Source organism: Anser anser (genome assembly GCF_964211835.1).
Source record: "Anser anser genome assembly, chromosome: 30".
Taxonomy (NCBI): domain Eukaryota; kingdom Metazoa; phylum Chordata; class Aves; order Anseriformes; family Anatidae; genus Anser; species Anser anser.
In genome coordinates, this window is record NC_139751.1 from 976,870 (window position 1) to 989,578 (window position 12,709).

The 12,709-nt window shown below is 70.7% G+C and overlaps 4 protein-coding genes across 7 annotated transcripts in view; 3 read left to right on the forward strand and 1 right to left on the reverse strand.

The window, feature by feature from the left end:
• ARF3 (ARF GTPase 3) overlaps window positions 1–2,426 on the forward strand; it is a 2,904-nt gene extending 478 nt beyond the window's left edge. Inside the window, exons 2-5 of the mRNA XM_083814546.1 lie at window positions 192–374; window positions 522–632; window positions 750–874; window positions 1,343–2,426. Coding sequence (XP_083670672.1) covers window positions 227–374; window positions 522–632; window positions 750–874; window positions 1,343–1,504 — 546 coding nt within the window. The 5' untranslated portion in view covers window positions 192–226 and the 3' untranslated portion in view covers window positions 1,505–2,426. The remainder of the gene's footprint in view (window positions 1–191; window positions 375–521; window positions 633–749; window positions 875–1,342) is intronic.
• Window positions 2,427–4,019: 1,593 nt separating this feature from the next.
• FKBP11 (FKBP prolyl isomerase 11) lies at window positions 4,020–5,883 on the forward strand. Of its 3 annotated transcripts, XM_083814136.1 has the most exons (6): window positions 4,020–4,204; window positions 4,635–4,700; window positions 5,159–5,246; window positions 5,330–5,363; window positions 5,489–5,559; window positions 5,645–5,883. In XM_083814136.1, the coding sequence occupies exons 1-6, from the start codon at window positions 4,091–4,093 to the stop codon at window positions 5,860–5,862; spliced, it is 591 nt and encodes a 196-aa protein (XP_083670262.1). In that variant the 5' UTR covers window positions 4,020–4,090; the 3' UTR covers window positions 5,863–5,883. The 3 variants fall into 3 exon arrangements, with proteins under 3 accessions (XP_083670262.1, XP_083670263.1, XP_083670264.1); XM_083814137.1 differs by lacking the exon at window positions 4,635–4,700; XM_083814138.1 differs by lacking the exons at window positions 4,020–4,204; window positions 4,635–4,700 and adding an exon at window positions 4,794–4,817.
• Window positions 5,884–5,930: 47 nt separating this feature from the next.
• On the reverse strand, window positions 5,931–8,180 carry DRC2 (dynein regulatory complex subunit 2). Of its 2 annotated transcripts, XM_083814134.1 has the most exons (8): window positions 8,047–8,180; window positions 7,800–7,969; window positions 7,502–7,640; window positions 7,178–7,375; window positions 6,882–7,100; window positions 6,622–6,774; window positions 6,441–6,491; window positions 5,931–6,270 (listed from the first exon to the last, which is right to left on the reverse strand). In XM_083814134.1, the coding sequence occupies exons 2-8, from the start codon at window positions 7,958–7,960 to the stop codon at window positions 6,112–6,114; spliced, it is 1,080 nt and encodes a 359-aa protein (XP_083670260.1). In that variant the 5' UTR covers window positions 7,961–7,969; window positions 8,047–8,180; the 3' UTR covers window positions 5,931–6,111. The 2 variants fall into 2 exon arrangements, with proteins under 2 accessions (XP_083670260.1, XP_083670259.1); XM_083814133.1 differs by having other exon boundaries at window positions 6,038–6,491.
• Window positions 8,181–9,112: 932 nt separating this feature from the next.
• RND1 (Rho family GTPase 1) lies at window positions 9,113–11,855 on the forward strand. Its single transcript, XM_083814135.1, has 5 exons — window positions 9,113–9,303; window positions 9,395–9,482; window positions 10,626–10,735; window positions 10,866–11,000; window positions 11,085–11,855. The coding sequence occupies exons 1-5, from the start codon at window positions 9,184–9,186 to the stop codon at window positions 11,328–11,330; spliced, it is 699 nt and encodes a 232-aa protein (XP_083670261.1). The 5' UTR covers window positions 9,113–9,183; the 3' UTR covers window positions 11,331–11,855.
• Window positions 11,856–12,709: the final 854 nt, after the last annotated feature.

Consider the following 12,709-nt stretch of genomic DNA (forward strand, 5'->3'; position numbering starts at 1 on the left):
GAAACTGCGCACAGACAACCCCAATGGGCTGCACGGCCCCAGGGGGGCCCTGGCACTGGCCCCCACCCTAAGCCCCGCAGCACAACCCGCCTCTACCCGGGACGTAGGGCCCAAAGCAGCCCCCCCCTGCCCCGGGGCCTTGCAGGGGGGGGGGCCACCCCTGTCCCCAGCACTCGCCCTGTGCCCCGCAGGATTCGGCCTCGCCGTCAGCAGCGCCGCCGTCACCATGGGCAACATCTTTGGGAACCTGCTGAAGAGCCTGATCGGGAAGAAGGAGATGCGGATCCTGATGGTGGGGCTGGACGCCGCCGGCAAGACCACCATCCTCTACAAGCTGAAGCTGGGCGAGATCGTCACCACCATCCCCACCATCGGTGGGCACGGGGAGGGGGGAGGCACGGAGCCGGGGCACCTCCCCGCCAGGGCTGCCTCAGTTTCCCCCAGCTGGGATCCCCCCGGCCCCCCGGGGCCGGCGGTGTCGGCGCGTGCCGTAAGTTTCCATCCTGTGTCGCTCCCCGCAGGGTTCAACGTGGAGACGGTGGAGTACAAGAACATCAGCTTCACCGTGTGGGACGTGGGTGGGCAGGATAAGATCCGGCCCCTCTGGCGGCACTACTTCCAAAACACCCAGGGTAGGTCCCCGGGGGGCTCGTGGGGCCGTGGGGGGCGCACGGAAAGCGGGGGCTGTCCCGGGGCCGGCCGCATCCTGCGCTCCCAGCACCGCCAGGGTGTCTTGGTCTTGCCCCCAGGGCTGATCTTCGTGGTGGACAGCAATGACCGGGAGCGGGTGAACGAGGCGCGGGAGGAGCTGATGCGGATGCTGGCGGAGGACGAGCTGCGGGACGCCGTGCTCCTCGTCTTCGCCAACAAGCAGGTGGGGCTGGGACCATCCCCGGGGCGGCGGGGACGGTGTCCGGGTCCCCGTGGCAGGACCGTGCCCACCCCTGTGGCGTTGGGGCTGGTGCCCAGCGACGCCCGTGGCAGGACCGTGCCCGTCCCCAAGATGTTGGGGCCGGTCTTTTAGCAGCCCCCCTGCAGCGGATCCGTGCCCATCCCCTCGGTATCAGGGCGGGTGGCCGTGAGCTCCCGTGGCAGGATCGTGCCCGTCCCCACGGCGTCGGGGTCTCCGTTTAACAGCCCCCCCCGTGGCAAATCCATGCCCAGCGTCTCAGCACCGGCGTCTCAGGACCGGTCTCAGGACTGGCGTTGAACGAGCTGGCTGGAAATTGTGCCCATCCCCGTGGCGTTGGGGCTGGCAGCGGCGGCCACGCAGCCATCATGGGGGGGGGGGGGGTGACCCCCCCCCGTCCCTCAATCCCCCCCCCGCTCGTCTCTGCCCTAGGACCTGCCCAACGCCATGAACGCGGCGGAGATCACGGACAAGCTGGGGCTGCACTCCCTGCGCCACCGTAACTGGTACATCCAGGCCACCTGTGCCACCAGCGGGGACGGGCTCTACGAGGGCCTCGACTGGCTCGCCAACCAGCTCAAGAATAAGAAGTGAGCGGGCGGCCGCCGGCCCCGGCCCCCCCCCCCGGCCCCCCGCACGCCCCCCCGGCCCCCCCCCGGGGCCCTGCCAGGCCCCCCCGGCCGGCCGGGGCCACCCCCTCCCCGCGCCCCCGGCCGCCCCCTCCCCGCCCTGGTTGGGTTTTGCTTTCTTCTGGCACCGGTTGCTGTGGGGTTTTGCCTCTTTCTCTGGGGTCTTCTCGGTTCCCCTCGGATCTCGTGTGTGCGTGCGTGGAAATATATCTATATATAAAGTATCTGGGGGGCCGGGGGCCCCCCCCCGGGGCTGGGGGCAGAGCCCTGGGGAGGGGGACAGGGAAGGGGCCCACGCAGGGTCGGGGGCGTGCTGGGGCGCCTCGTTCCCATCCCCCTCCCCGTGCATGTCCCCGTCCCCCATCCCCTTCCTGTGGACCAAATGCAGGGACCCCCAGGGCAGGCGTGGGGGCAGCGGGGCCTCGGGGGGCCTTTGGGACCACCCCCACCCCCCAGGCCTTCTCCCAGCCCCGTGTGTCCCCCCCCGGGGGTCCCACACGTCCCCAGCCCCCCGATGTCACTTCGAGGCAGGTCTCCTCCCCGCGGCGCGACCCCCGGGGTGTGTGTGGGGGGGGAACGGGGCGGCCGGGCCCCTCGCGGTCCCCGCGGCTGTGCCCTCTCCCCCGGCCGCCTGCACCCCAACCCCATGCCAGCATAGTGATTGTATGTCCCTGCCCCTCACGGACGGACGGACGGACGGCCCCGTACTGTAGCCCCCCCTCCCCGGCACTGTATTTATACCCCTGGTCTGTGCTTGGTGTGACGTGTCGCTGCGGCTCTGCCCCGTCCGGGGACGTGTGTACTTGCCTTCCCCCCCCCCCCCCCCCACGCCTGAGACGCTGGGTGACCCCTGGCCCCCCCCTTGGATATTAAACATGTTTTATGTAGCGCTGCCCCACGGCTCTTCTTCCGCAGCCCCCATGGTACCGGGGGGGGGAAAGGGGGGGTGGACGTCTGGTCCTGGGGAGGGGGACGGTGATGGACAGCCCTGGGCTGGTTTTAATTAGAAAGAGCTTAGCGGGGCGAGGGGGGCTGGTGTGGGGGCGGGGAGGGGATCCCCCCCTTCCCAGGCCCATCTTTAAGGGAATAGGGGATGAAACGGTAAATCCCATTAGCGTTAATCCTGGCTGGGGTGTGGGGACGGTGCCAGCGCTGGGCTGGGTGCGAGCGGGGCTGCGCCCCCCGGTGTCCCCCCCCCTTTGGGCCAGGGGCACCTCGGAGTCTTCTTTGCTGCCAACGCCGCTGTCCTCGTCCCCATGTCCCCTTGAGTTTGGGGGCTGTCACCACCCGGGTGTGGATGGCACGGAGCTGTGCTGTGGCTTCCCTGGACGCCAGGGCTCCTCCGGCATGGGGGCCGGAGCTATAGGGCCGGGGTCCCCGGTGGGATGGGATGTGGTGGGGGCGTGGGCAGCCAGCACCCCCAGCCCGGAGCCAGCACCGGCGCGTTCCCACCGGCCGTGCCGGCGGCTTTGTCTGGCGAAGGCCAGCCCCGCGCTGACCCCCCGGCCCTAATCCCATTAGCTCCCGGCCCCCGAGCCGCCAGCCCGGCTTCGCCACCTCTCGGCAACCGGGGCTGGTATGTGGGTGCCCCGGCGGGGCCGGCGTGCCGATGCCGTCGCCCGGGAGCTGCACCGGGGCCTACGCCGGCACCGCTGCCAGTGGGGCCGCTGACACCAGAATGGGGCAGTGGGGCCGGGCTGCCCTGGGCATGCATGTGCCCCCCCCCCCCCCAAATACTAGCGTTGCCCCCTCGAGAGGGGCTGCCCTTGCTAACCAGGCCCACCGGGACCCCCCTGTGTTGGAGCTGCCCCGCTCGTGTGCCCCTTGCCCGGGGCTGGTGTCCCCCGGGCACGGGGACGTGAGGACATTTGGGTGGGGGCCAGCTCAGCCCCGAGCTGCCCTCCTGGCTCCCCCAGGACCACCGGTGGGGTTTTTTTTGGGGGGGGGGTCCTGCACACCCCGTGCGCGGGGCCGGGTGTGTGTGCAGCCGGAGGGATGCTTCGTGTGCCGGGAGGGGTGCTGAGCCCTCGGGGGGGGGGGGGGGACACCGGGGGGGGTGCTGTGTGCCGGTTTCTCCAGGCTTTGCTGCCGCCTGCTGGCACCGGGGCCGTACGGCGCCGGGACACCGGGACTGCACCTCCCCGACCACCACCCGGTGACCGGAGCCCCCCCCCCCCCCCCGAGCAGGGACGGACGGGTGTCCCCTGGTGCTGCCGGGGTGGGGGGGGGACACAGGCCCAGGGGCTCCCCCGGGGGCTCGGGGCTGCCCCCCCCCCCCCCGCCGCCGGCTGCGCGGCCCCGGGAACGCGCACCGGAACGGGACCGCCCCGACGGGCACCCCCGGTCCCGGGACTCGACGGGCACCCCCGGTCCCGGGGGCTCCCCGAGGGTTCATCCCCGGTCCGGGCTCGGGGCAGCCCCGGTGTCGACCGCGGGGGCGGGGCCGCGGGGCCGGGAGGCGGCGCCCCGCGGGTCCTGGGAGTGCCCGGGGCCGGGCGGGGCGGTCCCGGTACCTCCGCCGCCGCCGCCGCCGCCGCCGCCAGCCCCGGCCATGCCGCCCCCCGCCGCGCTGCTGCTGCTCGCCCTGCTCCTGCCCTCCGCCGCCGCCGCCGCCACCGAGAGCGAAACCGAAAGCGGAGCCCGGGGGCTGCGCCTGGAGACGCTCGTGAGCACCGGAGGGAACCGGGCACCGACCGGAGGGAACCGGGGCCGCGTGGGCACCGGGGACACCGGGCGGTCCCGGTTGCACGGGGGAGCTGGGGCACGGGGAGGGACCGGGGGCACGGGGAAGGACCGGGGGCACCGGGCGGGGGTGGGGGGTGGAGAACGGGAGGTTACGGGGCGGGGGGGTTGGGGGTTAACGGGAACACCGGGGCGGGGGGAGACCGGGGACACCGGGGAGCCGCGTCCGCGCCACCGGGTGGGCACGGGGGGGGGTCCCGGCTGCGCGGAGCTCCCGGGGGCTCCCGGGGCACGTGGGACTGAGCGGGTCCCGGGGCGGGGGGGGAGGGTCCCGTGGAGCCGGGACCGCGCGGGGGGGACTTGGGGGGGGGGGTCATGGCCCCACCGCCCCGTGACACCCCCCCCCGGTGCAGGTGGCGCCCCCCGAGGGCTGCACGGAGCTGTCGGCGCTGGGGGACACGGTGCACATCCACTACACGGTGCGGGCGGCGAGGAACACGTCAGCACTGCGCTCCGGCGGGGGGGGGGCGGGCCGGGGGGCGGCACCGGGGAGGCTCCGGCACCGGCACCGGGATGGGCACCGGGACTGCCGCGGGGTGGGCTTGGAGTGGGAACGGGGCTGGCACCGGGACCAGCACGGGGGGAGCATCGAGGTGGCACCGGGAGCCACGTGGGGACTGCCCTGGGTAGCCCCGGTGCTGGCACCGGGACCAGTGTGGGGGTGTCCCTTGGGGGGCACGGGGTCCAGTATGGGGGCAGCACCGGGGTCAGCCCCGGTTGTAGCATGGGGGCGGCACTGGGGGGCTCAGGGCAGCGGCAGCGGGGCAGGGCCGGGGACGGCCCCGGAGCAACGCCGGGACCCGCGTGGGGACAGCCCCGGGGCAGAGCCCCCGCTGCCACCCCCGCGGTGACCGTCCCCGTGTCCGCGCGTCCGCAGGGCAGCCTGGAGGACGGCCGGATCATCGACACCTCGCTGAGCCGCGACCCGCTGCAGGTGGAGCTGGGCAAGCGCCAAGTGATCCCCGGTGAGTGTTCGGCTGGGGGGGAGGAGGGGGGGGATAAAACTGGGGTGTGGGGTCCCGCTCACCCCCCCGCCTTCTCCTCGCAGGCCTGGAGCAGAGTCTGCTGGACATGTGTGTGGGGTAAGGCCGGTGGCGGGGCGAGGGCGGTGTCCCCAGCCCTGTCCCCTCCGCCGCGGTGCCACCGCTGGGGTTTGGAAGCAGGCCCGGCCCCGCGGGCTGACGCCGACGGCTTCTCGCCGGGGCAGGGAGAAGCGGAGAGCCATCATCCCCCCGCACCTGGCGTACGGCAAGCGGGGCTCCCCGCCGACCATCCCCGGTAAGCGCAGCCCCCGCGGGGATCCCGCAGCCCCCCCCAGCTGCGGTCCCCAGCCCCCCTAAGGCGCTGCTGCCCCTCTCTCCAGGCGACGCGGTGCTGCGGTTCGAGGTGGAGCTGGTGGGCCTGTCGCGGGCCAGCTACTGGCAGAAGGTGGTGAACGAGGTCCTGCCGCTGCTGTGCCTCGGGCTGGTCCCGGCGCTGCTGGGGCTCATCGGGTACCACCTCTACCGCAAGGCCAGCAGCCCCAAGCTCTCCAAGAAGAAGCTGAAGGAGGAGAAGAGGAACAAAGCCAAAAAGAAATAAAGCCTCCCCTCGGTAGCCGCAGCTGCTCTGCGCCTGCTCTGTCTGCTTCCGAGGGCTGTGGGGGGGGGATAAGAGCAGAGAGAGGGGGCTCAGCGCCCCCAGCTTGGCGCTCCCTGCCTGCCCTGGGACGTGGTCCAGCCGAGGAGCAGAAGATTCGGAGCCAAGAGGGCAGTGGCAGGACCAACCAAGCTCCGCGGGACCAGAAATAAGACGCGGAACACATTTTGGGCACAGTTTGGCTCTTTTATGTCAGCTCCACGGTGCCCCTGAGCACCAGGCGCCCCGGTCTGCAGGACAAGGCTCAGCTCCAGCCGGTGCCATCAGAGCTGGGGATGGGGCCCGGGGAGGCGTCGCCCCCAGGGAGGCTGCAGGGGGGGTGCAGCGCCCTGATGCCGATGTGCGCAGGCCCTGGGGACGCGGCTCTTATGCTCGACGGCCAGCAGCGGGTTGGGCCTGCTGAGCACCTCGGGGCTGACGGAGAGCCCCTCCAGGTACTGCTGGAGCAGCCCCCGCAGCTGCTGGTTCTTGCGGCTCACGGCCGCCAGCTGCTGCGCCAGCGCCCGCTCCTCCAGCCTCACCTTGTTGAAGCGCTGCCAGAAGCGCTCCAGCCCCACATAGTCCTGCAGGGCCTAGGAGAGAGGCAGGGAGAGAAGGGCAGGGGTCCCGGACCTGCCCACGAGCGAGCCAGGCCGCCCCCAAGGGACCTCTGTCCCTCGTCCCCACCCCGCAGGGCCTCGGAGCCCAGCACGGCCTCCTCACCTGGGCCAGAGGCTCCGCGGGCTTCTCCTTGAGAACCCTGTCGGCGTCGAAAAGCTCCCCCTCTGCCAGCGAGGACAGGTAGAACGGCAGCACCTTCTCCGCCTCCGTCTCCAGCCTGCGGCCCATCTCGGCCAGCCGCAGGACGCGCTCTGCCTGCGAGGAGGAAGGAGAGAGAGGAGGCAGGGAGCGGGGACGGCTGTGCCCCGGGCTCCCCGGCACGCTGCGGGGGCAGGGGGCAGCGGGGACGGCCCCAGCCTCACCTTCCCCACAGCTTGCGCCACTGCCTTCAGGGTGGCGTCGCTCTGGGCCGTGAGCCTGGCCAGGCTGCCGTGGACCTTGGCCCAGGCTTGGTTCATCTGGCTCTTGAGCTCCTGGAGCTGCCCGAGCGCAGCCTCCTTCTCCTCCCGCGCGTGCCGGTTCTGCTCCTCGTTCTCCCGGAGCCGAGCCGCGAGCCGAGCCCTGGTGGCCGCCACCAGATCCTAGAGGCAGAGAAGCTGTGAGCAGGACAGGACAGGCTGTCCCTGCTCCTGGCGCCCCACCCGCACTTTGCCACCACCTGGAGTTTCTGTAGCTTCTTTGCCTGCATCTCGATCTCCCTGCAGCTCTTCACGTCCTTCTGCTTCAGCCCCTCGAAGGCGATTTTCCAGTGCTCGGTGGCCTCAGTGTAGCTCTGTATGGCGGCATGGAACTGCTCCCAGAGCCCCTCCATCTTCCCACCCAGCTGCAGGCGGCTGTACTGCTTCTCCTGCAGGCTCTGGGGGGAGAGCGGTGGGTTCCCCTCGGCTGCCCGGGCCCCACCGTGTGCTCCCCAGCCCTAAAGCCTCCTCAGCAGAGCCAGCTACTCGATGGGACGCTGAAGAGCCCAGCCGGTTCCCCGTACCTTGCTCTTTATGTCGTCCCGGGCGCTCTGGAAATTCGTCGTGGCCTCGTGGTCGTCCCTGGCGTAGTTCTGCTCCAGGGCCAGCACCACATCCTGCAGGTAGCGGATTTCATCTTCGTGCTGCTCCAGGATGGCCCTCCTGGGGAAATCGCCGGGGAGCTGCTGAGAGCAGCACGGGACAGAGGCGGGGACGTGCCAAGAGAAGCCGCAGCCGTCCGGATCGGGCCGGGAGCGGGCTCAGCACCAGGGCAGGCCACCCGACGGGTTCCGCCGCCGTCCCCCTCCCCATCCTCGCTACCTCTCTGTCTCAAATTCGGCCTTCAGGACCTGCAGCTGGGCATGGAACCCCTCCTCCAGGCAGGCCAGGCGGCTGCGCTGAAGCTGCAGCAGGCGGTCCACGTTGCGCAGGTGGCTGCCGAGCGCCCGGGCGTGCTGCGCTTCCGCCTCCTCCACGTCCATGACCAGGGACTGCAGCGGGGGGGGTCACGCTGGGGATCCCGGCATGGCCCCCTCCCCCCCCCCCCGCCCACCAGCCTCTCGCTAACCTTGATGACGCTGTCCTTGCAGTCCAGCACCCGCGCGAAGGCCTGGCTCAGGACGGCGATGTCCTCGCGCAGCTCCTTCTCCTTGACCTCCCGCAGCGCTGCCCGCCACTGGGCGGTGAGCTTGTGGAGGCTCAGGGCGCTGCTGCGCTCCTCCTTGGCCAGCTTGTCCTGCGCGGGGGCTGTGAGCCGCAGACCCCCCCCCGGAACCCCTCCTCCTCCTGGGACTCCCTGTGGACCCCCCCTGCCCCGGGATCCTCCCTGGGATCCCCTCTGGAACCACCCGAGACCCCCCCTGGCACTCCCCACCCCGGGACCCCCCTCGGGACCCTGCCTGGAACCCCCCGGGACCCCCCCGAGACACCCCCTGAGACTCCCCCCAGGACACCCCGGAACCTGCCTGGATCCCCCCGAGACCCCCCCGGACTCCCCCCGGGCCTCCCCCGGGACCCTCCCAGAACCCCCTTCCCCCCCCCCCTCCCCCAGAGTCCGCCGGGACCCTCCGGACCCTCCCCGGGACCCCCCGGATCCCCCCGGATCCCCCCGGCCCCCCCCTCGGGACCCCCCCCGAGACGCCCCCGCGACCCTCCCCCGGATCACCCGGGACCCCCCCTGGATCCTCCGAGACCCCCCTCAAGGCCCCCCCCTCCCCACCTTCAGGAACCTGGCGAGCAGCTCCCCCCTCGCCTTGGCCGCCTCCTCCTCGGCCAGCGCCTGGCTGTGCAGCAGCAGGAGCCGGTCCTCCGCCGCCACCGGCGTGGTGCCCCCCCACCCCCACCCCGCCGTCGTCCCGGTACCGGCTGCGACCTCCCAACACCCCAACGTCCCGCCGCCGGCGTCTCAACGGTCTCCTAGCAACCGCCACTTCCTGTCCGGCCCGGCCCCACTTCCGGCAGCGGGCGGAAGAGCGCCCCCTAGTTCGGAGGAGCGACCTCGCAGCCCAAGGGGCGCGGCCACGCTGCCCGCCGACGCTTCGCTATTGGCCGGGGTACCGGGCGCCTCCACAGCGATTGGCTAGCGGGAGCAGCCGTGGGCGGGGCGCGGCGGGCGGCGGGATATATAAGGGCGCTGCGGCGGCTGGGCGCGGGGTTGGCGGGCGGGCGGGCGGAAGGGTAGGGTGTCGGTTCGGCTGCCGCCGCCATGCGGGAGCGGAGGCCGCCGGCAGCAGCACCGGCTCGGTGCAAGCTGGTGCTGGTGGGCGACGTACAGTGCGGCAAAACGGCCATGCTGCAGGTGCTGGCTAAGGACTGCTACCCCGAGGTGAGCCCGCACCGCTTACCGGGCACCGCTTACCGGGCACCGCTTACCGGGCACCGCTTACCGGGCGCTGACTCTCCCGGTGCTGTTGCAGACGTACGTGCCCACCGTGTTCGAGAACTACACGGCGTGCCTGGTCAGCGAGGAGCAGCGGGTGGAGCTGAGCCTCTGGGACACCTCCGGTACCGGGAGGGGGCCGTCATGTACCGGGGGGGGGGATAAATGCTCCTCCGGTACCGGGGAGCTGGGGCGCAGCGCGAGGCTGTGCGGTACCGGGGCGGGGGCAGCTCCGGCCCCGGGGGAGGCATTTGGGGAGGGGGGGGGAAGGCGATTTGGGGGCTGCGGGGGGGCCTGGTGGAGCCCTGCATGGCTTGGGGGGGCTGCAAATGGGAGCTTGGGGGGGCCGCAGAAGGGGCTGCGGCAGAGGCAGCCCCGCAGTGGGGATGCTGCGGTTGGGGGGGGGTTGGCTGGGGGGTGCCCTAATTCTTGGGGCTAAGGGAGTTGGGGGGGGTCCCCCGGGGGCTGGCTCGGTGGGAGGGCACGGACATGGGCAGGGGGAAAGGCAGGGCTGGATCCTGTTCTGGAGGGTGCTGAGCACCCATCCGACCCCCCCCCTCCAGGTCCAGACCCCCCCACACATCATCCCTGGGGGAACGGGGGGGGAATAACGGTGCGTCCCAGCATCGCCCTCCCCCTGGGCATCCCCAAAGAGTCCGGGGGGGGGGGCACAGGGCAGCCCTGCCCTGGTGCTGCAGTGTCCCCCCCCCCCGGTTGAAGGGGGGGGTCCCCACCACCCGCCATCCCTGCGTTGCCATGGCGATGCGCTGGCGCAGCCTCTTTGCTATTCCGCGCACGGAGCGTCTGGGCTGCAAAACCCCTCCGAGGCCTTTTGGGGTCGGGCTGGGGGGGGGCCACACGGGGGGGGCACCCCGGCCTCCCCCATATCCCAAGGGAGCACCCTGCCACCCCCGCAGCCCCATCCCCCTGCTGTCCCCCGCATGGTGCCGGTGGCCTTGGCTCCCCAGGGACCCCGTGGGGGTGGCAGCCGTCCCCCCCCCCCCCCCCCCCGGTCCTGGCTGCCCCCCCCACCCCCGGCTGCTGCAGGGCCGTTATATAAATGCCGCGGGATCCGTTTGCTGCTGCCTCGTTAGGGGTGCTGGAGACTTTGGTAGGGTGTCCGAAGGGGGGAGCACCGGTGGCATTTTTTTTTGGGGGGGGAACCCTCTAGGACTGCATGTGTCCCCCCTCCAGCTGCCCTATGCACGGGGGTCCTGGCCCCTTGGGGGTGGGGGTGGCAGTGCGGTGACACCCCCTTCTCCTCCCAGGTTCCCCCTACTATGACAACGTGCGTCCCCTCTGCTACAGTGACTCGGACGCCGTCCTGCTCTGTTTCGACATCAGCCGCCCCGAAACCCTGGACAGCGCATCCAAGAAGGTGGGGGGGGGAGGCACCTGGTCCCCGTACGTGCGTTCTTCCTCCCCTTCCCCGTGGCCCAGAAAATTGGGGGGGTGGCATTTTGGGGACCCCAGGGTTCCCTCAACTGATGCCAGCTTCGTGCCCGCAGTGGAAGACGGAGATCCTGGATTACTGCCCCACCACGCGGGTGCTGCTCATCGGCTGCAAGACAGACCTGCGGACGGACCTGAGCACGCTGATGGAGCTCTCCCATCAGAAGCAGGCACCCATCTCCTACGAGCAGGTCGGGGGGGGGGGGGCGCTGGGATGGGGGTCCGGAGGGGGGTTTTGGGGTGCTGTGCTGGCCTGACGCCGTGTTGTGCTGCAGGGCTGTGCCATGGCCAGGCAGCTGGGAGCCGAGAGCTACCTGGAGTGCTCGGCCTTCACCTCGGAGAAGAGCGTCCACAGCATCTTCCGGACCGTGTCCGGCATCTGCCTCAGCAAAGCCCCCCCGCAGCCCCCCAAAAGCCCCGCGCGCAGCCTCTCCAAGAGACTCCTGCACCTGCCCAGCCGCTCCGAGCTCATCTCCTCCGCCTTCAAGAAGGAGAAGGCAAAAAGCTGCTCCGTCATGTGAGGGGGGGGGGGAGGATAGGGATGCCTTCCCCCCCCCCCTGCCAAGCCCCCAGTTCCTGGGACAGGCTGGGGGCCAGATGGGGCTGCGGTGCCCCCCCCGCAAGGAGGATGGGGTGCTCGCCGCCCTCCCATCACACCGCTTCCCCCACCAGTGCGTGCTGGGGCCCGGGGCTGGGGGGCAGCCCCCCCGGAGCTGCCGTGTGTGTGTTGGGGGGGGGGGGGGGGGGGGGATACAACACCTGGGGAGGGACCTTGCTCAGTGGCTGCTCCCGAGCCCCCGGCCCAGTGGGATTCATCCACGGACTCATCCTTTTTCTTTGAATGCCCAGTTGGTGTCCGGCTCTGCCCCATCCCTCATCTGCTGCTTGGCCCTGGGATGCCTCGGGATGGCCCCCCCTCCAAGCCCCGGTGGGGAGCGGGGCTCCGGGGAGGGGGCGGCTGTTTTATAGACTGTCTCTTGGGGTGACTCTGTTCAATGTTCAGTGTTATTAAAAAGCTTATTTATTATCGGAAAAATATAACAACTACCCACGTGCAGCAGGTGCCTGGTGCTGTGTTTGGGGGGGGGGGGGGGTTCAGCCCTGGCACTCCCCAGGGCAGGGTCCTTCCTGGGGTGCCACACCTCACGGTGCCAGCAGGGAAAGGTGACGTGATGCCAGCAGCTGGCTGCGCTGTCACCCGTGGGTGGTGGTGTAGTGTGACCCGGGGTAAAGTCCCTGGGGTGGGGTGGGAGTCCTGGAGCTGTGTGCCCCCCCCCGGGGTGGGCCAGGACTCTGCCTGCGTGCTGTGGGGGCAGCCTCGGGTACCCCATAAGGGTCCCTACGGGGGTCTCCTGCTGCCCCCAGCCCCTCCTGGCTGTACCTGGTTCCCCAGCAAGGGGACAGCTTGGGGATGGGGAGGTGATGGTGGGGGGGTAATTGTAGGGGAAGGGGATTGGGGACAGATGCTCTGCTGGTTGTGGGGCTCTTGCATGGAGCAGTGGGGTGTTGGGGGGGTGTCTCGCAAATGAAGGAGTCGCAGCAGCGGCTTTGTGGGATTCTATAATACCAAAGGACGCGGAGGCTTTTTTTCTTCATTTTTTTTTCCCTTATTATAAATCATTACTACTAAAACCAGTATTTAGTTATGATTATTTACTTGTAGCAGCGGGTTCCCAGCCCAGCACACATCCTGCTCTGTCTGGGTCTTCTGCCACCACCGGGAAGGCGTGTAAAGTCCCGCGTTCGTAAAAAGCCACCCAACAGTTCGGCCTTCCTGCCCAGGGGTTAGACACTTGGTGCTTATTATGTCGCCCTGTGGCGATGGCTGCGTAGAAAGCTAAAATATTAAATTTTTAAGGTGAAAGTGTCTGGGGAGCAAGGCGTGCCGTGGTGCAGGCGC